Source organism: Thermobia domestica, chromosome 7 (assembly GCF_964235325.1).
Source record: "Thermobia domestica chromosome 7, izTheDome1.hap1.1, whole genome shotgun sequence".
Lineage (NCBI taxonomy): Eukaryota > Metazoa > Arthropoda > Insecta > Zygentoma > Lepismatidae > Thermobia > Thermobia domestica.
The window spans coordinates 303,100,639-303,126,099 of record NC_137460.1 but is presented as its reverse complement, the minus strand read 5'-3'; the positions used below and the strand labels follow the sequence as shown (position 1 = coordinate 303,126,099).

General features: G+C 35.1%; 1 protein-coding gene across 1 annotated transcript in view; it reads right to left on the bottom strand.

Moving 5' to 3' along the window:
* Vinc (vinculin) overlaps nucleotides 1-25,461 on the bottom strand; it is a 236,040-nt gene that overhangs the window by 29,027 nt on the left and 181,552 nt on the right. The window contains exons 18-22 of the mRNA XM_081764025.1: nucleotides 25,164-25,289; nucleotides 19,005-19,085; nucleotides 10,761-10,885; nucleotides 6,720-6,959; nucleotides 2,291-2,381 (exon numbers count right to left, since the gene is read on the bottom strand). Coding sequence (XP_081620151.1) covers nucleotides 2,291-2,381; nucleotides 6,720-6,959; nucleotides 10,761-10,885; nucleotides 19,005-19,085; nucleotides 25,164-25,289 — 663 coding nt within the window. The remainder of the gene's footprint in view (nucleotides 1-2,290; nucleotides 2,382-6,719; nucleotides 6,960-10,760; nucleotides 10,886-19,004; nucleotides 19,086-25,163; nucleotides 25,290-25,461) is intronic.

Here is a 25,461-nt window from a genome sequence, read left to right as displayed (position 1 = left end):
CATGAAATCTAGGGAGGTCAGGTGGGCAGGTCATGTAGCTAGAATGGAAGAAAGTAGGAATGCTCTCAAAATTTTAACTTGAAATCCAATTGGTAAACGACTATTAGGAAGACCTAGGCGCAGATAATAATAATAATAATAATAATAATAAAAGGATATTTATAGCTTAACTGATTAAGTGTAAGTAGCAGGCCTTCCTTCATAGAAATTACTTTAAGAGTGAAACAGATCTACAGAAAATATACAACGTATACAAAGAACTTCAAATTGGAATGATAACACGAAACAATATGTTCGATTAAAGAACTCTGAAATGTAGATCGGGGGCAAATCATTAGAAAAGAGAAGACGAAATGTCGTTTGAGGCAAGGCAATACGCTGTCTCATGTACAGTCCGGGACAAAAGTTTTTTTTTTCTCTGGATGAAGAACGGTAGGATAAAAATAGTTGCAATTTTATACAATCCAGACCCAGTTGGAACTTGGGCTGAGGCTTTATCATGATTATTCTCAGGAAAATGACAATATTAACGACTAAAATTAAGGACCAGAGTTAAAATTAAATAAATACACAAAATAAAGCTCCTCGTGGTTAAATGGTCAGCGTACGCGTCTTCAGCGCAGAAAACCTGGATTCGATTTCTGGCCAGAAACTCATATGGTTCGAATCCCATTAAGCCGTAGCCTCACTAGTGAGTGGGACGCTAAATCCAAAATCTATCAAACATCAACCAGCAACCCCCCCCCCCCCCAATAAAAAAAAAATTAAAAAACAGCTTTCTATGAAACGTTGACAGATTCCTCACGCTAAGCACGTATAAGCAAAGTTAAAAATCAAGCTGCACCATATTCCGTCCTTGAGATGTTTAATGGCTAGTGAGTAGGTTTCTACGTAATGGATCATATGTTGTACTGAGATGCCCATACATATTTGAACACTTAACAGATTATAGTAAGACAAAACACAGTGAACAAACACAAAAACCATGTATTAATTCACTTTAACGATAAAAGATTCCTCTACATGAACGGGTTAAACGCTGCGATTCTGCCCCTAATCCAGAGCCTAAATTTTTCCTAACACTACCTGAAAGATTAAAATTTCGACTGATATTCTACAATACATAACAACCATGTCTTGTCAAGACAGTGTGCCTATTCCAGCTAGCAGAGATACTGAAGAAATTCACTTTGTAACTAAGTAAATAACATACTCCGCTTGGAAGCGAAGCTAAGTGGCAAAATCTCCGCCTTTTACCCATTCGTATAGAAACTTAACTATAAAACTATATTTAGTATGAATGATGAAAAAAAAAAGCAATAAGACATAGTAAGCTTATGAAAAGCAATCAATCGTCCATCATTCTTTGCAAACTTCGGTAGCTTGCTACATTCATACCTTGTCTAATTTCATTAAATAAACACGTCCTTTGTAAATCCTTCGCTTTATGTAAGACTAGAAATATTACATCTGAGTAAAAAATTAAAATAAACTCCCAATAATTCTGATACGGGGTAAATATTTCATTTTAAAAATACTATGTTTATAAACAAATATTCCTGTAACTACGATAATGCAATAGTTGTCAAAACTAGATATCCAAGTTTTTGTAATTTGAAAGTAAGAATGCAGTACTGCCTTGAAAAATTACGTTTTTCGTTGAAGCTAAACTCAATGCCTTCGAAATGTCAAGTCAGTATCATATCATATATGAATTTTAGTTGATGCGTAAGCAACTAACAAAAGCATCAAGGTCCGCAACATCTAGACGAAATTCCCAACTACAGATCAGATATTTCACTTTTCCCTGTGTTTTCAAATACCTGGAACTTTTGAATTCATATTTGGATGGAAGTCAATTTTCTTTCCATGAAATGTTCACGACAAAACTTAAGATCACGAATAGATAATTTGGAAATCTACTGCCCAATTTACCCTTCAAAATGAGGATGCATGAAATAAACTGGAAATAGAGGTCAGTCAGGCACTATACCGAAGAATCACATGTAGTACGCTAGCAACAGTTATAAACTGCTGGCAATTGCAAATCGTTTGTTTTGTTAATAAAACAAGATTCGGCACATTTTTCAGCGTGCTTGTTCAATATATTGCCCTTTTCTCTCACTAATGGTCAATTATTTTCCTTTCAATCGCTCCTGTGATTGATTGATTGTGTAGTTCCAAGTATGGAAACAGTTGCTGCGAAATGTTAGCTATTAAATATAAAGAAATATGTATCAAAGGTGAAGAAGGGAGTTGAGGAGAGGGAGGAACACTAGCATGTACTTACCCTGAGCTCCCAGCATGGTTGCTTTAACCGTAGAGAGTATTTTTAATTGTGTTCCTATCGTTGGTATACGTTCACATACTTGCAAGAGATTCTGTAATGAAACAAAACATGAAATAATTACAATAATGCTCAGAACGATAATTTTGATATTGCAATCAATGTTGCCAGAAACAATTATTACTAAATGACATAATTTTACATTTGGCAAAGTGAAAATAGTTTTGTTCGCTAGAAGCACTTATGAGAAGAGTTTTAAAATTAGCTGCCCCTTTTAAGGTGATCCACCTGTTATCATTATATTAATTTTTCCTTGTTTCCTTAGAACCAATACATTGTAGCCCTTTGAGCATATATATATATATCGGGTGTTGCAAAATAAGTGTTACAACTCTTGGTAGGTGACTCCTGCCACTGAGACAAGAAAAAAAGTTCTCTTGAACTTTCAGCTATCGGACATAGTTTCGGATCTACAAGGTGCCGAAAACGTGGGAAAATGACTTTCAGACGCCAATAGTTCGGAAACTATCCAACGTAAAAAGGGCGGGTAAAAAATTCACTGAAGAAGTCATACCTGCTGTATTGAATTTTGCATGTTTCACAATCCTACCATGCACGCGTAAGGGATTCCCCAAAGGAACGTAGGGAGTCCCGGAAATCTGCCAAATGAAAATTGGTCTAAATGGATATGAATTGATAAGGTTTCTACCAGGTAACAATAATTCGTTTGTATTAAGTCGATATCTGGAACAAATACAAAATGGCGGACACCTCCTTGCCCGTTGTGTGTGGTTGCATAATCGCCAGGTACGGATGCTGGCCAACAGTGACGTTCTGAGTATTAAGTGTAGCGAATTTGTACTCAAATGCTCTAGAAGGACATCTGGAGTGTCGGTAGAGCACAGCAGATGAAGCAGGATGATTCACTTGTGTGGAAACACTTAACGGAAAATGCCCATAAAAAATGCACTCATACTAAGTAAACGTGAGTTCAAAGCGTCGGAAATGTAAGGAATAGCATCAACAACAGAAAGCCATTGCCAATTCACCAATAATATTCCATCAATCCGATGCAATATGATGTTCACGGTTGCATACTAATAAGGATGCAACAACTGAGGCCAAGTTGAAATTGTGCAAGGGGACTCACTAAGAAACTCGGTAAACTAAAGGAATGTCACTAGTGGGATCGCATGATCGATATTGAAATATGGCCAATGTGTGTGTTGATATCGACATGTAGCTAATGGACAAATGTCAACATGTCCCGCTACTGCTGGGACACAGTCTCACGTGCGAAAACTAGGAAAATAACGTACATTCTGCTATTACATCTGGTGCACTTTTCGGTAGAACGTAACTAGAACACGATTGTATCAATATTCCTCTTTGTTTGGGACATTGTCCTACAGTCGACACATATGAAAAGAAATCTCTTAATCCATGGTTCAAAGTCTGATATAGCGTGAAGATAACAAACTCGTATCATATTCCACGTATTTTGGGATATATGACGTACTCGAAATACAGGAAAATACCTCCAGAAATTCGTATGTTACACACAGTGCACATACCAAAACAAATACGAAAATAGAGCTCCTCCGTGGCTAAGCGGTTAGCGTACGCGATTTTGGCGTGGGAGGCCCGGGTTCGATTCCCAGCGGGAGCTCATGTGGTTAGGATTCCACGTTTATCAGTAGGTCCATGTCTCATACCCTCGCTGCTGAACGGGACGTTAAAATCAACTCAACTCAACAAATACGAAAATGAACCAATTTGGCACATGTAACACTACAGCTGGAAAACCATACATTTGGAAAATAAAACGACATGAGAAATAGGAAGAAATGTCTTAAAGCTCTGATTGTTTACAACTGTGCAGTAGGAGTAACAAAATGAAACACATAAGCATGTCGGGAGGCTGTACAAGAGCGCTTGCCAAACAAAATGGGTACTCCTCAAAGAAATTAATACAGAGAAAATGAGGCTCCCTCGAGCCTCAGGGCCAGAGCGCTCGCTTTCGCTCGCGTGCTCGCAGTTTCCAATCCTACTGGGAGCCCACGGCCTCAAATTCAAGACCCGATCATTTATTTTCCTATTTTTCGCACGTGAGACGGTGTGCCAGCAGTAGTGGGACATGTTGACATTTGTCCATTGGCTACATGTCGATATCAACACTCATTGGTTATGTTTCAATATCGATCATGCGATCCCATTCCTTTAGTTTATCCAGTTTCTTAGTGAATCCCCTTGCATAATTTCAACTTGGCCTCAGTTGTTGCATTCTTATTGGTATATACAACCGTGAACAACATATTGCATCGGATTGATGGAATATTATTGGTGAATTGGCAATTTCTTTCGTGTTCTTGACGCTAATCGTTACATTTCTGACGCTTTGAACTCACGTTTACTGAGTATGAGTGCATTTGTGGGCATTTTCCGTTAAGTGTGAATCACCCTGCATCATCTGCTGTGCTCTACCGACACTCCAGATGTCCTTCTAGAGCATTTGAGTACAAATTCGCTACACTTAATACTCAGAACGTCACTGTTGGCCAGCATCCGTACCTGGCGATTATGCAACCACACAACGGGCAAGAAGGTGTCCGCCATTTTGTATTTGTTCCAGATATCGACTTAATACAAACGAATTATTGTTACCTGGTAGAAACCTTATCAATTCATATCCATTTAGACCAATTTTCATTTGGCAGATTATCCGGGACTCCCTACGTTCCTTTGGGAATCCCTTGCGCGTGCATGGTAGGATTGTGAAACATGCAAAATTCAATTCAGCAGGTATGACTTCTTCAGTGAATTTTTTACCCGCCCTCTTTACGTTGGATAGTTTCCGAACTATTGGCGTCTGAAAGTCATTTTCCGACGTTTTCGGCACCTTGTAGATCCGAAATTATGTCCGATAGCTGAAAGTTCAAGAGAACTTTTTTTCTTGTCTCAGTGGCAGGAGTCACCTCCCAAGAGTTGTAACACTTATTTTGCAACACCCGATATATGTGTGTATATATATATATATATATATATATATAATGTTTGCAAACCTACAAAGGGCCGTCCTGTCAATTTGCAGATTTGCAGGGCCTGGAGCGCAAGTACATCTAGGTGACAATACCATATCTTGTGTGCCAATTTGACTTTTTGTATCGATGATAGTAATATCTCAGTATGAGTGCATTTCGCGATGTTAACAGCGTACAATCGTAAAAAGTGCTACCAAATCAGCGCTGAATATTTTGTATCTCAAAGAATAAATTAGAAATAGTAAACTACTTCTTTTCCTCAAGAGTCTCTTTCCTCCTTTAGCGTGAGGCCTGGGGCGACTGCTCCACGGCACAATTTTCAGTCTACATTTATTTATCAAAATATTTTATTTATGGATGCGAATATATTATCTATCGCCTTTAACCTTTAAAAGCCCATTGACCCAACTGCTGTATCAAGATTTTAATCCTTAATAGCTCAACCCTTAATTAAGCTATGAAGATAACTTTGGTATCAATGTGTTCCTGAAGGATGAAGCTTTCCTGCCTATATGCATTTTATGTATGTGGGGGGGGGGTACCACGGCAGAGGGGGAAGGGTAAAGTTCATGTTTTTTTGCATCAGTTCTTTTTATTTCTTTGGAAGCCTGGGGGTACACTCATAAAAATTGGTATGTAAAGTAATGAAGTAACCCACTACATGGTAATACTCTGTATGTGTACTTGTCGGTTATATGGAGGAGGAGGGCAAAGTTGGCAAATTTTATGAGTTTCAGTTTATTACATTCTTCTTCTACAAATAGAGCGGGAATTGCACAAATGTTACCTCGTTGGAATCTATGATCCACAAGCTTTCCAACGATGTATCAATTATGAATCTGTTATAGTTAGGAGAGAGACATTAAATGATCCATTTACTATACTAAGGGATGATTTTAGTATAGTATATAAGTAGTTGTCACCAATGCGAAATAACAGTAATAAAATAGCCTTCCAGTTGATGGTAATGTTTTGTATAAAAGAAGCAGCAGCATGTTGGATTTAAATTTAGTTACAGAACAGTTTAATAGTGAGATTTCGGTATACCTGTAGGAGAGAAGGGGGAGGTAATTTTCAGTGCTTAGTAGTATCGAAAGAATCGTATTCGATGAATGTTTAGTGATTTTGTTTTATACTGTAATTATCAGATATCCACAAGTTAGAATAAAAGTTATTGCATGAGAACTCCACAATGTTCATTTAAGCCTAGCTCTTTAACTATACTTTGGTTACTATCTTGAGTACAAATTGTTCTTTGAGAAGTCACTCGACTTAACCCTAGCTCAGACATACACAATTATAAAACCATTTTCTGATTACTTGGATTCTAACAATCACGCATGTTACGTATGGAATGAAGGAGAAAGAACATAAAATTCTAAGTGACTCACCGTTCGCATCCGTTTGTCAGTGCACTCCCTGGCAAGCTCCTTGGCTAAATGTGTGACTTCCTCAGATGCCTCTGCGATGGCTTTGGCGCATGCTATCAAATCCTTCTTTGTCCCTCCTTCTCCTCGCACCAGCTGAGACAGACGAGCCATCAGTAGCGCCATCTTCTTCGCAGCGGCGATTATGTCGTTGTCCTTGCTAGACCACTGGCGAACCTCTTGATGAAGACCGTGCGCTGCCATCTATCAACAAAAACAGAAAAAATACCGATCAAAATCTATTTTCAATATATATATATATATATTTCTAATTAGGAGAAGTAATTTTCTTTATTATACTGTATATATGAGGTGTTTCTAATACCAAAGGCGACTAAACAGAAGTTACGTACAATTTCAATAATTGGAAAATCGATTGGAAATACCGAACTGCTCTTTGGTCTTTCTCTTTTACTTAGAAAATAAGAGTTTCAAAAGAAATGAGGGATTAGCTTGACTGTTCAGGCAATTTCCACGAAACAACCCTTTGTTGTTATTATTCAGTTTAAAATCTTTTGTTGTCGCGAATTCTATCGAGGAATTTGAAGCTAAAATATATGAAACGATAATCATGCCTGTTGTTCTGTATGGTTGCGAAACATGGTCGCTCACGCTGAGGGAAAAACGTAGACTGAAAGTATCTCAGAACAATATCCTGAGACGAATATTCGGACCCAAGAGGAACGGGAATGGGGAATAGGGGAAACTTCATAATGAGGAACTACATAATTTATACGGTTTACCAAACATTGTTAGGGTCATCAAGTCTAGGAGGAATAGGTGGGCAGGTCATGTAGCTTGGATGGAAGAAAGTAGGAACGCTTTCAAACTTTTAATTGGAAATCCAATCGAAAAAGACCATTAGGAAGACCTAGGTGCAGATGGGAGGGCAATATTGAGATGGATATCGCAGAAATAGGAATACAAAGTAGAAATTGAATGCAGTATGCTAAGGATAGAAGTCAATGGAGAGCTTTTGTGAACGCGGCATTAAGCCTCTGGGTTCTATAGGCCAGAGAATGAGTGAGTGAGTTAGCCTTTGTTGAGATGGTCCTTACTATCTAGAATGACTCATATTAAAATACTAGCAGTAAGCACCAGTCGTTACCGGGTCTTAATTCAGAATCTGGATGAAAAGAGAAAAAGAAGAATATTCTTAAAGGAATATCCTCAAAACTACCACATTGTCCAGGCATTTATTCTCCCTTTTTATGTAAGCGTGCGTCAATATGAATAACGAACAGCAACAACACATTTATTCTGAGCTATTATGTAATCCTGCATACCGAAGATGGCGTGTTGATTGCATAAAGACAAGGCGTTCCGGATCATGCTAAACCTCAAATCTTTAACTTTTCACCTTCCTGATCCCTCCGAGACGAAAATCGAAGAAGCGGCTTCATACACGCTTAGATCTGGTGAATAGCTCTGCCTGTGTACGAGACTTGTGACTATACGGACCCTTTTCTAGCCGAAAAGCTTATATCTTTCTCTTTCTTTCTCTCTCTCTCTCTCTCTCTCTCTCTCTCTCTCTCTCACACACACACACACACACACACACACACACATATATATATATATATATATATATATATATTATATACCGTTTATCTTGAAACGCTCCACACAAATATTCAGAGAAAGACACTGTTTGACATGGTCTACAACATCACCAATGATTAAGGTACTGCCAATCCGCAAAAAGCTGTATTTTTTTCTTTCTAAATGGCACTACGTGAGGTTATTATGTTTCAAATTGACATGTTACACAATAATGAATAGTTCCACATTTATTATTCAAGTGTTACAAATTAAAATATGGTGTACATTAGTAAAACCTGTAACACTAAAATTATGTAATTACGAGAACAACTATCAAAAGCTATTACAGAAATGTTACAAAATCAGAGTAAAGGAAACTTAATTTTAACAAGCAGTACTACGTTCAGAACTACGTTATTTTAAGTAGTATAGCATACTACCAATGTTCATCACATTTTCATACTGGTTTTAGGTATCAATTTGCTGTAAAGAGTAGTATGATTTTTGTTTACTGAAAATCGTTTATGTGATTGGACGTGATATTTATCTAAGGACTTTTTCTAAACAAATTTTTTTTTAAAAAAAGTCATATTTTAAATCAATTCTAATTTTGTTGCTAGTAGTTAAAAATGCGTTATATCATAATCATGGTATTCAACATTAAAGTACTTTCGATGTGAATTGGCCATCCTCAACAGTTTACTTTTAAGTGAAGTCGGCGTTATGTCTCGTCCATTCTGTTTCTTCATCGATTTTTCTTCACAGCAGTTTAATCAAATTTTGTCAAACTTGTTTGTGTTGACCCTCGCCAGTAAATAGGGACTTTCAAATAATTCGACTAAATAGGACACACAAAAGCATACCAAACTTTCATTTAGAAATTTTCTGTAACTACGATTAGTAAATACATTTATTTCTACACTAACTTATCACTACCATCTATACATAACATACCGTGACTCTACTCTCTCTCTCTCTCTCTCTCTCTCTATATATATATATATATATATATATATTACAACTGTCGATGTGAATTAAACGAACTTGCTTTACATAACGTAGCAAACGTAGCATTAACTTTTTTTTTTTTTTTTTTTTTTAAAGAAAGAGTTGTGATTGTGATTGTGTTTCGGTTTCAAATGGGTCTTTGTTTCATAGCTGCAACGCCTTGAAAACGTTTCACCAGTGATACATCTGTTGCTGTTTTATCTCGTTGTTCCATATACCACTAGTAAACTTCAACTGTAGCAGCACATTCACTGCGACTCTCCTTTACTTGCAAATTTGCAACCTCTAACCCTTTCCGTCCCATCATTATTATCCAGCTTTTAAGAGACATCCGCACTACTGTGTTATGGGTGCCCTATCATACCACTGGCATCTACTCTTTGGGACAAAAAATGAAATGGAATCTTTGAGTTTAATGCCTACGAAGCTAAGGGAGACGATGATTAAGGCAAGTAAATGATGATGGAAGAACTAATGGAATAAGAAAATGGGAGGAAACGGAAGTATTCCGAGAAAACCCATGGACACAATTCATCTACCTTTGGAGAACATAATACTTGCCCTCGACGACTTTGTGATATACTTCATACAAAATTTAATGACATTGTACTGAGTAATTCCCATGGGAATTATATATTGCCTAGTGTTCTTACAAAACATAACAATGTAACTGATTTCGAAGGCTGCCACCAAACGGATAGGCATCGGTTAGTGATTACAGGGTGTCTACTAAAATACCAAAATCAAATTTCATGACTTTTTCGTGACCTTTTCTTTACCAAACCATAAAAATTCCTAACATTCTCAAGAGCGAATTCGGGTGCAAATTAGGCCAAATTTTCATGCATGCAATAGAATACTTTGCTTGTGATTCAGTAGCGTCTAAAGCCCATCATAAAGACATTTTTGGTGGTGAATTTTGACATTTTATAGAACAAAATTTTCCAGTCTGTGCTTATATTTGTACAGATAAAAAAAAATTCGTGACCCAAAAGCTAAATTTCGTGAGTTTTTCTTGACTTTCATGCCCGTTTTCTGATTTCGTGACTTTTTCATGACTTTCGTGACTTTCGTGACCGATAGACACCCTGGATTAGAATTTCTTCCTTGAGTAGCCTGGATTACACACAACAACTACTATGCCTTTACGTGCTTTCGTTTTTAACTATCAACAGCAACAAAAGGTTCAGCATGAGCAGTAGAACTCTCTTTTCATGCTTTCTATATTATTGTTATTGATGATTAGTAAATCTATGCTACCATACGCTATGGTGGCCCCTGTTTAGTATTGATTTAGAAATAAATACGCCTTCTGCAATAAACACCCAACTGTGATACACTTTCACCCTTTCTAAATAGATGATCTTATTACACGAGTAAGTCTGCGTTCCAAATAGGTTCTTAACAATTGAACAGCAAGTAACTTGGAAGTCTCGAGTTTATAGGTTCACTTACCATAATTGGTTGATTAGGCTGTGGTGCATGCATAAACATATCATCTTCATCATCCGTCTCTGGGGGTGGGGGTCGTGGTGGTGGAAGATCACCTCCTGGAAGGGGAGGACGAGGAGGAGCATAGTCTGAAACAACAACATACAAACAAAATCAAATCATTTTCTCTTAATACATCAGCATTAACAGTGACGAACTATTTTATAACAGTTTCAGTGGAATAATTTGCCATCCCTTGCATACGATTTGGTCGACTTCAATTTTGTGCTTCTGTTGTCTTACAAAGTGGTTATCAATACTGATATTCCCTACGAAATTCGGGAGAGAAACTAGTGTGGCACAACTGTACGGTCTACAGGAAGTAAACGGAAACTTGATAAAAGCTCCATTTAGATGCAGTTGTACGGAGTTTCGTCAGTTCATGGCTACAGACTGCACTAAAGACGATGAAATGAAACAGTCTGATGATCTCCTTGAAAGAAAAAGCAATAAGTGTTGACAATTTTTGAACTATTGTCTGTCAAGTAGAGTGTAACAAATTTTCTATATTAAATTCGAGATTTCAGGATACTTTTAATGATTCATCAATTTTTCTGAGCTCTTTCTTATTTCTATGTTGAAGAAAACGCTTATTTCTCTCTCTCTTTTCGACTGTCAATAAGCGTAGTTTCTGACTTCATAACCTCACTAAAACTTTCTTACTCTTTTATAATTTCAAAACCTTTATTAAAATCCCCTTACTTTTAAACTTTCAACATTGATATGTGCATGACATTTTTTTTTCTTTCTTCATTTTGTCCTTTCTCATGAGTTAGATTCAGCTGAAATAATTCTTCAATCTATTGAATCAACAAAACTAGAACTTGTATGTATATTCTATGTTCTAAGATCGCTCACTTAAGGAAAACCATCGAATTACTATGGCTTCCATTTTATCAATATCAAAGTTATCATGGTATACAGAAAGCTATTATATTTGTCACTGGTAAACAATCCTTTGGATTTTACCAATAAATTTCGTTTCACTGTTTATTTAAATAAAAACAATATCTAAAACTGCAGAAAAAAGCGAGACGTCATTTTACAGCGCTATCCAAGAATGTTAGCAGAAAGGTCAAGCCTCACCACAATCCTAGTATATTTCAAGTCGCTACTCTTCAATAGTCAAAAGTAGCATTAATCATTTAAAATATCTATGAACACTGTAACTTTGTGTTGCGCCTTTTGCTACATTTATCAGTAGTAGTCTGTCTTGTAAATGTTGCGAAAAACAGATTGAAAATGTTAATTCGAATAATGTCCAAAAAGTTACGAACTCGAAAACAATATGAATTTTACAAATTTCGACTTCTGCCTGACGCTGATAACTGAATAAAAGACTTACTTTAGTCTTTTATTCAGTTATACATACATTTGATTGTAAGACTCTTTCAAAATATAAGTAAAAAGAGTGTTTCGATCAGATTGAAATCTGTAAGTCGTCGCTGATTTCTGAGAGATTGTTTTAAATTTATTAATAAAAAGTCAGTTGATCCTTTCAGACCTAATGTCCATTCCAATAGGCATGAAAAATTCAGGGCATATGGTACCTTAGATGGATAGTAAATTGTACCTTTAATTAGGTAACTTGAGATCTTATTATTTTCTTTTTGATTCTCCAAAATACAGAAGTATTTCGTTTAAGGATGAAACTAAAAGTAAGTCTCGAAGAGTTTAAACACCTTAGTAAGTCTCAATCTATTACTACCTTTATTTATTTATTTATTTATTGTAATTTATTGAGCGTTTATTTCGTATTTTCTCAGTATGTACAGAACAAAAAGTATGAAATCATAAGCTATCCGTAGGTTTACTTTAGTACGTTTCAGTTTGATAATAATAGTTCAGGATTCGGTATCAAGGAAACTATGTCGAAATAAAATGAAATCTTCCAGTTTAATGTTCCACGATTATTACCTTTACGCTAAGGGAGACCGATGATTAAAAGCAAGTGAACGATGATGGACGAATTGGTGAACTGAAAATATAGGAGGAAACGTGAGTAGCCTCAAGAAAAACCAGAACACGATGCTGTCCACCACAAATTTACTTGGTCGGAGGTTGAACCAGGGACTCCACACACTAGAGTTAAGCGCTTTACCACTGAGTCACAGTGCCCCCCAATAACAGGGAATCAGAAAGACTACTTATCCGAAAATAGACTTTGCAAATCATTAAGAAGCTCCTAAGTTTCTGACATTTGGGTAACTTTTAGGGATCTACAGATTAGAAACTGTTCACTGTGTACGCTTGTATGTGCCTAGGTTTCTATTAGATTTTCCAACGTACTTGCGCCCTTCCTTTTTTCTTTCAGGCTTTATATGAAGCTTCTACTTTCCTGTTCTTTTCATTTCCTTTTTTATGTATCGAATTTATAGAAAATTCTTTCCTCCATATTTTCTGTTTTACGTTATTCTCTAATAGAACTGATCTGACATGTCTCTTATGTTTATAGATAGCTGTTTCTAATACCCTACTTCTTCTCTGTTTCTTGACCGATCAAGAAAATAACACGGTTTAGAGAAACGACTCTTTTCAACATCAAAGCTATACGAGACATGGTCGTATAGTCTACTAAGGAGGAATCCATGCAACACGAACTCTCACTAGGAACTGAGCAATAGCTGAATGACCTTCACATTGATGCCACATCACCTCTTTCACGGTAAACTACGTCATCTGGACGGCCATATTTGTTCTTGGACTGTCGCGCCACATTAATATATATGAAACAGGGACTTACGGAGATTTCTAAACTGTAAGATAACATTACTCCTCTCTTCGTCTTTATCGTTTTTCTTCGCCTATTGCAAACACAGTACATCAACCGAAATATGTACCACATTACTCAAAATACTTAGTTCTTAAAAGTACACATATCATAATTACATTTATTGATTTCAACAAAAACATTATGGTTGTACAGGAGACGTTAAACTCAAAAATACTGCTTCGATAAAATATTGAAGATTTTAGATATTTTCTAAATACATACAAAAAAATAAAAGAGAGAAAGAATAATATTTACTATCTACAGGTCATAAAAATTCTACTTAAGTCACATTATCCCTACGTATCATTCATATTTCAGTAATTGGAAAAATCAAATCTATTTCGAAGCAAAATTCAAGGAGTTTTATTTATATTTTTCTAAGTAAATATCAGCAAAAGGCAAAATGAAAGTGTGGATATGGTATTCCCTCCAAGAATACAGAAAGTTATCAAAGAATGACCGTGTGTTCGCACTTCAAAAGCGGCGGATGCATGACCACAATTACTAAGATGTAATTAAGTTCTTTGTGAAGCGTTTTACGAACACTGTACCTTCATCTCGACAAAAAATCCATAACTGGAATAAAAGGTTTCAAGAGACTGGGTATGTGGCGAATCTTTCTAGACAAATTCTGAATAAACAGGTGACACCATACGAAAATTTTATGACTAGCTTAATTTCTTGTGAAATCTCCTCACAGAAAGTATCAAGTAGATGTGGTATTTCACGAATGTTATGATACAACCTTAATAATTTCATAGTTTCGCAGTTAAATAATTAATTTCGAATGCACATTTTTGTCAACTCACTTATGGTTCACCTTGTTCATCAAGAAGTTCTTTTCACTTTGTGTCCTACTACATTTAAACTTCTACGAAACTAGTCTCTGTATCTTAATTCTCGTTTTCTTTTACACATACTTTAAGAAAAAATAAAAAAGGAAAAATACAGCAAACTTCTCCAAAGACTTTCTGCGTAAGTAACGACTATTGGTAGTGTGTATTTCAAACTAAAAGTAATCAAAATGCACATTTTGTACCAAGCAAAAAAATACAAATTTGCAGAACAAAATTACAAAGCAGCGTAACTAATGCGTAGTTAGGAATTTTACAAACCTATTCGAAATATTTTCTGGAGAACCAGGTCTAAAATGTTTACATTCATGAAATACAGGGTGTTACAAAAAAATTGTCACAATATTTTGGAAACAAATTCCTCACACCAAAATAAGATGAAAAGTTTATATGAACATGTGCTCAAAAGTGGATAGTTCCGGAGTTATAGGGTGTCAAAAGCGTAAAATGAGTGAATTTCGAAAATTCATAACTCCGCTACTATGGAACCTATTGTAGTCGAATCAAGACACTACTGAGGAACTGGTATGTAAACTATTCAAATATCAATGTTTAAGAACGCTCCAGTACTTGTACACCAATTTTTAGGGAGAGAGATGGACAGTGATCAAGTACTCCCAAACAGCCTCTCTAAAAAAGATTGTGCAAGTACAGAGGTTCTGAAATATGGATATTTGGATAGTTCACATACTAGTTCAGGGTATCTACTAAAATTCCAAAATGAAATTTCGTGACTTTTTTTTTTTTTTAACCAAATCATAAAATTTCCTAATATTTTCAAGAGCGAATTTGGGTGCGAATTAGGCAGAATTTTTATCCATGCGATAGAAACGTACTTTGCTTACGATTTGGTAGCGTCTAAAGCCGACTATAGATATTTTTGGTGGTGAACTTTGACTTTTTATAGAACAAAATTTTCCAACCTGCGCTTACATTTGAAGTTAAAAAAAAAAAAAAAAAAAAAAAAAAAAAAAAAAAAAAAAAAGAAGACCCAAAAGCTGAATTTCGTGGCTTTTTCGTGACTTTCATGACCATTTTCTGATTTCGTGACTTTTTCGAGACATTCGTGACTTTCGTGACCGATAGACACCCTGTAGTTTCTCAGTGATGTCTTGACCCGACTACGATCGGTCCTACAGTAGTGGAACTATGGACTTTTAAAGTTAATCTTTTCACGTTTTCGGCACCCTATAACTATAAAACTATGCACTTTCGACTACAAGTTTATTTGAACTTTTTCTTTTTCTTATTTCGGTGTGAGGAATCAATTCCCAAAATATTGCGACAATTTTTTTTGTAACACCCTGTATAATTGAATACAAAGTTATAACGTAAATGTGTTTACATATTTATAGAATAAAACCTCCAGAAGCATTGTGCTGGATGGAGCATACTACTTCGGATACACATAACCTTTGTATAGTCATCGATAACAGAAATTTTGAGTGTTGTAGAGCGAACAACCCTTCTACTTGCTATTCTATTAGAAAGCTAAAAAAAATACTGAACCAATATGAGTGCAGTTCTCACTCATTTACAGACGATTAAGTCCTCTCTATGTAACGGAAAGCTGCACTCAACATAATCCATTTGTTTTCAGGTCACTAATAAACCAACATGTAGAGAAGAGCTATACTTTCGTCTGTCCCTTTTACACAAAAAAATAAAAGGAATCTTTAAATTATGGTACAAACAATTGAAATAAAAGTAACTGAAATAAATCTGCAATACATAAAATACATTTTCTACTTCTCATGCACAAACAGTATCAAGAGCAAGGCAAACAAATATATATATATATATATATATATATATATATATATATATATATATATATATATATATAATTTGCAATCGACGAGGGAAAAATACATTCATGCTTAGGAAGTTTGCGCTAACACCATGCATAGAAAAAATGCTGAACATAATCTTCCACAAACAGGCAAGATGCTCAACCAAAAAAAAACTTACCTTCCTCAAAATACGAGTCTTAATGCATGTAAAAAAAAATCAATAAATAAATAAAATAACAACGTTATACTTAAATACTGAGGGAAAAAACAATTTTGTAACAAAAAAAAAGTTCTACGTATACAAGAAAAACAATACGATATAGTGCATACAATACAAATACGTAAATATATTTATGTAAATATACGATTTACATGTGCAATATACGTATGTATATAATGCTGTATCCATGCTCAGGCAAACTGTAAAAGATATATATGTATAAAGTGATGAATTAGAGAAAAATTAATGTGTACTGCATAACAGGCCGTGAATATCGGCTACCTGTAAGTACGTTTCATAGAGAAGGTTTTTATAAGTAATATCTACTTATTAACATCCACAAGCTGTTTGGAAAGAGAGAAAGAAAAAAGACATGTTTAGTACTCTTAAATACAATTATCACACAATGGACAATATTTGTGGTTGCCAACAAAAGTCTTTTCTTATATATAATTAACATGTTAAAAAAAAGTAGTATCCTGGAAAGTAAAATATAAGCCAAGGCAAATAATGCAGTGCGCTTTCGTTTCAACGAATGGTATACTATATTAGCAGACATGGATAGAGGTACTTTTTTGGTGTAATCTGAAAAGTCCTCAAAACTCTCCCTGCTGTTCTTGGCGACATTTGTTATACATTTATGACCCTTGTTACCTAAAAATCAACGTTGCCACATCCCTCTATTGTCGCTTTCTTTTATCTTCCATTCATTCTTTCGATAGGGTCTATATAATTGTTACGGAACTACGGCAACATTGAAGACAATGACAACGTACGTGCTAAGATCATCCGAGGGTTGTGTGGGGGAAAATGAGTGGTGGTTGGTGCAAGAGATCTCTAAGTTTGTCTGCAATTAGTTCAGACGAATGTATAGTTACAGCATTACTAAAGATGATCTGTATCTGGGGCTTTTAAGATACCAAAAGGGTTGTGTTGAAGAAAACCTCAATAGTGAAAATATTCAAATGGCGTTCGAAGAGAAAATACGTTATCTGGGAATGCAGGACGATGTATACATGAAACATATGCGTTACCTATGTGGCCACGAAGGCGTTCATGAAGTTGAATTGGTACCTGTGAAAGGCAGCGGTTCTTCCCTCCATTTCCCATATAATCTAATCTAACTGTAATAGGTGTTGTGTACTTTAACGAAAACAGTTTATCGAGACAGAGAGTTAGTAAACGAAAAAAAAAAATGTATCAGCAACAAATAACAAAATTTCCCTTCATTTGGTATAAAACGTGAATTTCTATAGTATTTCTTTAAAAGACCGATGGGACCACCAACTCAAGCACTTTTGCATCACTGAAGAAAGCGACGAAGACCAAGGAAGAGGATTCCTAACGAACGCCAACATCTTCTTTCGTGATAACAGTTAAATATACGTTATTCTGAGGGACGTCACCTACCCACACTACATCCTTCATCTGTCCGTATGTAACTTCCACGTATTTGCGGGATGGGAAAAGTTTGAGTGAGATCCACATTCGGTCGCACTAATTAAGTTTAGAAGAAGTCAAGAATTTTCTCATTTAAATATAAACAAAATCTACTACAAACACCTGTTTCTTGTCTGGGATTACAGTGAAGAAACTTAACAACAACAATTTTAGGAATGATCAAAAAAATGGATCGAAAGATTGCGATCTTGGCCAATAACTAGTTTGTAGACCAGGGGACCACAAAATTTTTGAACGACCCCTAAATCGAGTTTTTTTTTTTAATTTTTTTTTTTATTTGTACAATGAGCACATCATTTTGAGTTAAGTAATAGTTTGAATTTGGCTACGTATATAGTTCTACAGATTTAAGGTCTACAAGAAAATTTTTTGCCTGAAATATATTGGATCTTTTTATCTAAAAATGAAATTAAATAAAACGTCCAGTTTTGTGTTTCACAGTTAGGCTCTGTAGGGTGAATGAGAAGAATGTTCAATGGAACTGAAAATGAGTATGAAGTAAGGGTAGAGTGATAAAGTGGGAAGAAGCGCGAGAACCCATATAACACTATGCAACCTACCACTAACGGATACGAGCTGGAGTCGAGCCAGGTCCTCGCACCAGAGATAAGAGTTCTACCACTACACTATAATGTCTTCCCAATAAATGTCCTAATTATAGTCTTTCGACTTACGCCATGTGACTAATGTGTTTCTTTACTCTGATGAAATTGTCCTGTTTTTCATGCAAGGTTACACAAGTTCAATCGAGACACACAAGTATCTTTTCGCAAAGTAATCCTTAGACTTCATCTCCCACATTTGATCAAGTTCATTAAAACGAAAGCGCTGCAGTGCAAAAACAATTCACTCTTATATATTCCCAAATTACAACACAACCTTACAAAATAACATCTTTTACTCTAATAAACAACTATGGAACTACCATCTAATTCTATTGGGTACGTGTCGTGTGAAGGAGACAAAGACGGAACACCATCCAACAAGCAACAAAAACCTTCTCCCTTTAAACAACAACAACAACAACAGAACCCCAAAGCTTTGTGTGAGAAAGGAGGGGAGGCCTAGAAAGAGATGAACCATGCCATGTGAGTTCTCATTGTTTACCTCTTCCGTTGACATCGTTACCACGAAGAACACCTTCGTCCTCTGAGGTTAGTTCGTTATACAATAAATCAGCTGTCTCCCCTAGACGAGAAGAAACGCATTAAACCTTTGTACAGCTATTTACATACAAGCACCACTACACATATATACACATACACGCACACATACATACAGTACTACAAATTAACATTAAATCTAGAGAAATTTTGTACAAAAGAATGTAGTACTAAAGTTAGCCATGTGAAAAATATGTATGGTTAAGGTTCAAATTACTCTATATTCTATGTGTAATGATATAACTAACTCAATGGCCTATGTAACCCGGCGGTTCAATGCCGCATTCATAAAAGCTTCCCATTGACTTCTATTCTCAGTCAACTGGATCCAGTTTTTACTTTGTATTCCTATTTTCTGTGACATCCATCTTCATATACCCTCCCATCTGCGCCTAAGTCTTCCTAATGGTCGTTTCCCGATTGGATTTGCAATTAAAATTTTGAAAGCGTTCCTACTTTCTTCCATCCTGGCTACACGACTTGCCCACCTGATTTCCTACATTTGATGACCCAACAATGTTTGATAAACCGTATAAATTATGCAGTTCCTCGTTACGAAGCTTCCGCCATTCCCCATTTCCGTTCCTCTTGGGTCTGAATATTCGTCTTAGGATCTTGTTCTCAAATACTTCCAATTTACGTTCTTCCCTCAAAGTAAACGACTATGTTTCGCAACCATACAGAACAACAAGTATGATTACCATTTTATATATTTTAAGCTTCAAATTCCTCGACCGAATTCGCGACAAGAAATAATTTTGAACTGAATAATACAATAACACGAATCCCCTGCTTTTAGTCATTTAATTTCTTCGTGAATATGATTTTCGTCTGTTAATATTGATCCTAGATATTTGAATGTTATCCACTTTATCAAAAGTATTGTTTGATATTGTAATGCATCCATAATTTGCCGTATTACGATCCCGACGAACTTCCATGTATTTACTTTTCTCTGCATTTACTTCTAAACCAATGTACCTGCAAGCATGTAATGATATTTCTATCAAAAGAAGCAAGTTCCTGAAAAGTTTATGATGATGATTACAGAAACTTAATGAAACTACCGCTAATCCCATATTAGTTAGTTATTGTATCACGATTATTCAATCTGGACCGAATAAATTCCTGTCGCATTATCTCACTCAATAGAATTCAAGTTTTAATTCTGAAGGATGACGTTTTATCTTCGTAGCTGGGAAGTCCTGATGTCAATTTAGAATTTTATTTGTCCTTGTCAATTTAGAATTTTATTTATCATCACACCGAGTCATTAAATAATTCAACCAAAAATTCGTACATCTCTCTTCCATGACAATTTTATTGTGAATGAAAGATTTCGATTTCTGGACACAAATTTTCATTGTTTCACTGCTAGGAAGCTATGTACACATCTTCTTTGAATGACTAAGACATTATATTCTATTACAAAGTTTATAGCAAAACTGCAACACTTTCCGTGCCCAGACTTCTCTAATTGGCATATGATTTCACCCACGAAAATTTAATTAAGGCCACTATTTGGCCTATTGACTCCAGTCTAAATTGAAATATCATATTTTACAATGTCACAAATGTGTATAAAATCCCGTATTTTGACCAGGATATATTTTATGAAGAAATGCAGTTCAAACCTTGGCAGAAATACCCACATATTTTGTATACGTATATGCAATTCTTCATTTGTCATATTTACATTGAAATACACGTGGTAAAGTTATTATACTATGGACTATAGGATCAAATAACATTACTTTTTTCAGTACCGAGACTATGACAATTGAATCAAATCTAATTCTGTTACATCAAGTAAAAGAATGGTGATCATATATCCACGAACAACTCTTCCACTATACATACACACATACAATTAATGCTACTACGAAAACAAGTGTAAATTATTGCTTTCAAATGCATATTGAATTTAACAATCTTCGAAATAAAATAATTTTTACACGTTAAAGGTACGAAGGAATTAAAGTAACAAGAAAGTAGGATTCCATATTTCTTGTTATACGCTATTTGTCCACTTAGAAAAAAAAAATACGTTATTAGAGATAATTCTGAATAATTCTGAATAACTTTTACTTCATTCTTTTCTTTAATAACAAAATATTTATTTCTTTTTTTTTTAAATCATGATTGAATAGAGGATAATCTACTGTTTATCACAATAAAAAGTAATGGGATTATAAATGTAAAAACCTCAAGCACTTTCGAAGCTTACTTTGCAGAAAAATTAAAAAGTAATTGCTATTATTCCATTACTTCACATACCATTAAAAATAAACGAGGAAAACTTATCAAATTCTGTATATTACCCACAATACCTACAAACCACACCAAACTACTCTACATTTTTCTTCGTTTTTTACAATAGTGCAAAGCCACCATTTATTTAAGAAAAAAAAAATCCTTTTTTATATCTGCGGGGAAACACCTCAGACTATTCATTAATGAAAATGTTGACGAATTTTAACTGCTACATATACATAATGAAACTAGTAGTTTAAAAAGAATTCCTCCTCCTGAATAAGATAAACAGTTCACAAAACGAAATGAATTTCCACCCACGATTTAGGGTGGTATGGGATGTTTCTCGTTGTTGTATTTTTAATGTCATTTCATAAAAGATAACCATATAACAGACCGACACTTCAACTAAAATTCTTCTCTAATAAGTAATTCGAAAAGACAGTTACATCTATGTGATAATCTCGTAAGACATTTACCTCTCTCGGGCATTTTGCACTATTGTAATTAGTCATATAAAAGTTATTACTTTAGTCGCTCAAGTGAAAACCAGAAACAAAATGTTTTCTTTTTCTTTCGTTCTTTCTCTCTCTCTCTCTTTCTCTCTTTGCATTTGCTTCTGTCGTGTTTTCCGTCTTTGCCTTACCTCCTTGTCCAGTAGCAAGGTTATCAAAAAACAGACTTTGAGCCACTACTCGGAGCTGTACCTAAGGTGTTGTACCCCAAACACAAGATTCTTTTGTTTCATGCGAATTGAAGCGAACTTTTGTATTAATAATTTCACCGTTTACTTCAAATTCGCACCTCACATCCAACAGCATTTTTTATTTGTTTCCTCATTCTTTGTTTTTTAAATGTAAGTTCAACCAATAGTACCTAAGTTACGTTCTGATGTCACGTTTGCTTGACCACGCCATCATAATGTGAAAATAAGGTTGATGTTGGGAGTGTTAACATGAGCGTAATTCTGATTTAGTGATGTGTGAGGTTCAATAACCGTAATAGTAATTTAATGGTGTGTGAAGTTGAATGAGTCTAATGCTGGACTGATGTGAGGATGAGGTTGAGTGAGTGTGAGGTCCGAGTAATAATGTAAGTGTCAAGTTCAGTAAGCGAGAGGTTAAACCCGATATCCAGCCAAGCTAACCTAATCTAATGAAGGTACATACGAAAATCTAGATTTATATTATCCTCCTACCTTTCTATTGATCTACCTAATTCCTAATTCTGTTGATCAAAAGAATTTCCTAATATGTGGCGTCTTAAGATCCCTCTATAGCATTCCTCTCCCTTTCTCTTCTAGGATTTGGTTTCGCATGACTTGACGCTGTAGACAGGACTGTTGCTCTAATAAAATTATCTCATTTTACCTCATTGTTGTTAGAGTCATTTGTATTCCGCCTACTGGGTTGCATTCAAGAATGATTATACGGAAAGAAAAGTTTTATTTAGGGCAAAGTTGTAGATAATGCTGTATTGTCAACATTCTCGTCAAATGTGTTTAAATCAGGAACATTTTGAAAAAAAAAAAAAAAAAAAAAACTCTACAGTTTGTATAGGAGTAGGAGAAAAGGAGAAAATAAAATGAATGTTATATATATACAAAATAAATTATGTCATAATACCAACTTTTGTTATTCTTCCAGATTTTATTCATAGTCATAGCGATGTCACAAAATGAAATTTAAAAAAAAATATATGAATGACAAGTTTGTATATTTGAATGTATTCTTACAGAAACTAATTGTACTCTATGTCTCGACTGAAGGAAGTAGGGACAAGTACAGAAGAAACTAATGACTAGTAGACAGTTATATCTATGACCCTGAATCGTCCAGTTTAAAGAAGCAAGAATATAAAGCAGCATACATATACCATGACTATCCTTAATGCAAGTGACGTATACTACTTTAATCATCTCGTGTAATTAAATTCCCAACATAAACTCCTCACCTTATATTATTATTATTATTATTATTATTATTATTATTATTATTATTATTATTATTATTATTATTATTATTATTATTATTATACTCCTACTATATATGGATAACCTAGAATTCTACACCAAATTTCTAGTAAACAGTTTTTAGGTGTGACATCTGTATGGATTTAGGAATTACCAAATCTAAGTCAGTACACTTAAAAGAGGAGAAATAGCAAACATCGACCGATTCCCAATTTGTGAGCAACACAAAACAGAAAACTTAACAAGCAGAACACTACAAATACCTAGGAATAATACAGCTTCGAGGCACTGAACACAACACAATGAAGCTCATATTGTAGAAAGATTTCCAGTTAAGAATCAAGGCATTACTCAGAACTCAGCTTACTAACGCTAACAAAGTTATCATCAAGCCATCAACACGTTAGCAAGACCCCTCATCAAATATTAATGTGGCTTAATCAAATGGACTCAGTCTAATTTAGTTAATTTAACATGAATGATCCGGGATTTAATGATACAATTCAGAATGAAATAGCCAAAAGCTGCAATAGAAGGAATGATAATAAAAAAAATGGGGCATTACTATCATTAGTGTCACAGACATACTAAAACTCCACCAAGAATACATTGAAGACTTTCATCAATAGAAAAGAAACCAACCATCTTTTTCGTGTAATATGTGATGCAGACACAAAAGCTACACCACATCATCTAATCATGACAGAGTTCACCACAAACTATGAAATTCATTAACAAAAGCGTAACAAATGGAAAGCATAATAACTTTACGGAACATGTAAGAATTACTTAGAGAACAGCAACACAGATAAGCCTGGCTCAAGAAAACTACACTCTTTTCCAAAATAGTAGGATTTATGATGACCATCCAGAACTCAGTGATACCACTCCGAAACTACTGTAAATGCATATTGAAGAAAGAATATGGATGGAAAAAAAAAAAATCAGGAGACACATCAGAAACAACTGAACACACCACAGATTCATGTCATATAAAGGTTCCCACAGACAATATGAAAACACATAACAATGTTGCAAAAAGCATTTACCTGTTTTTGGCACACAACATGAAATTAATCATCGATACCAACCTAAACTACAAATACCAGTCAAATTCAGTACCTGGAAAAGATAAATACATACTCTACTGGGATTGAGAAATCAGAACAGATGTATTGATACTTGCAAACAGTCCCGACATTATAATTATCAATAAAATAGACCAAGAAGTAACTCTCTAAAATGTAGCAATGCCACTGACTCATAAAATACGTACATTCAGTACGAAAATTAACACACGAGAACATTAACAAAATTAAAATAATGGTATACGAGATAAAAAAAAAAGTACGAAAATGTCAGAAAATTACAATAGGACCAATACAATTATCTCACCTACAGCTACTGTCCCTAAAAGTACTGTGACGCAACTGAACAGATAAACGCAAAACATCTTAAAAACTTACAAAAATCAGTAATATTAGAGACCTGTCATACGGTCAGGAAGTTCTTTGGAGAAGGACTTTTCAAATAATCTGCACTTCCCAAAGACTGCCGTCAGATTAAGTTGAAACTGATTTAAACCGAGACAGGGCGGTAATAATAATAATAATAAATTAAGTAACAGTCAAATTTGGACCCACGCTTACTGATTTCCCTTCTTCTAGAAAGTTAAGGATGAGATGTACTTGTATCGAGCACCTGAACGAACTACAAAACGATGTCTACTTAGCCACGTATCGTTGACATAGACTAATTTCCCGAAACAGTGGTTCTTGCTATGAAATGAGTGAGTTAAACAGTTGTGGTTTTCCCTTGAGCGACCAACACAGCCATTAACACCTGTAAATTACTAGGAAGAACTCCATGCATTAGTACCTCTGGCCCATTTTGGTAGTGGACTTATGGAACCCATAACGGGGGACTTGCTACTCCCCAAAGGGGGCACAGGAGAGTGTGAGGGGGAATAACCAGGAGAAGGCTGCTGCCTCATTGTTGATCCAACTGGAGTTAAGAATAAGAATTTGCATTATACTGAAAAACAATAGCTATTACTTTTACTATTGCTACGTTTTACAACTCACCTCTTCCAACTCTAAGCTAAAACTTCGATATTTCATATATTCAAATACGTACAGTATCGCTCTGAGCTATGTGCTTTCCAATTATTCTCGCC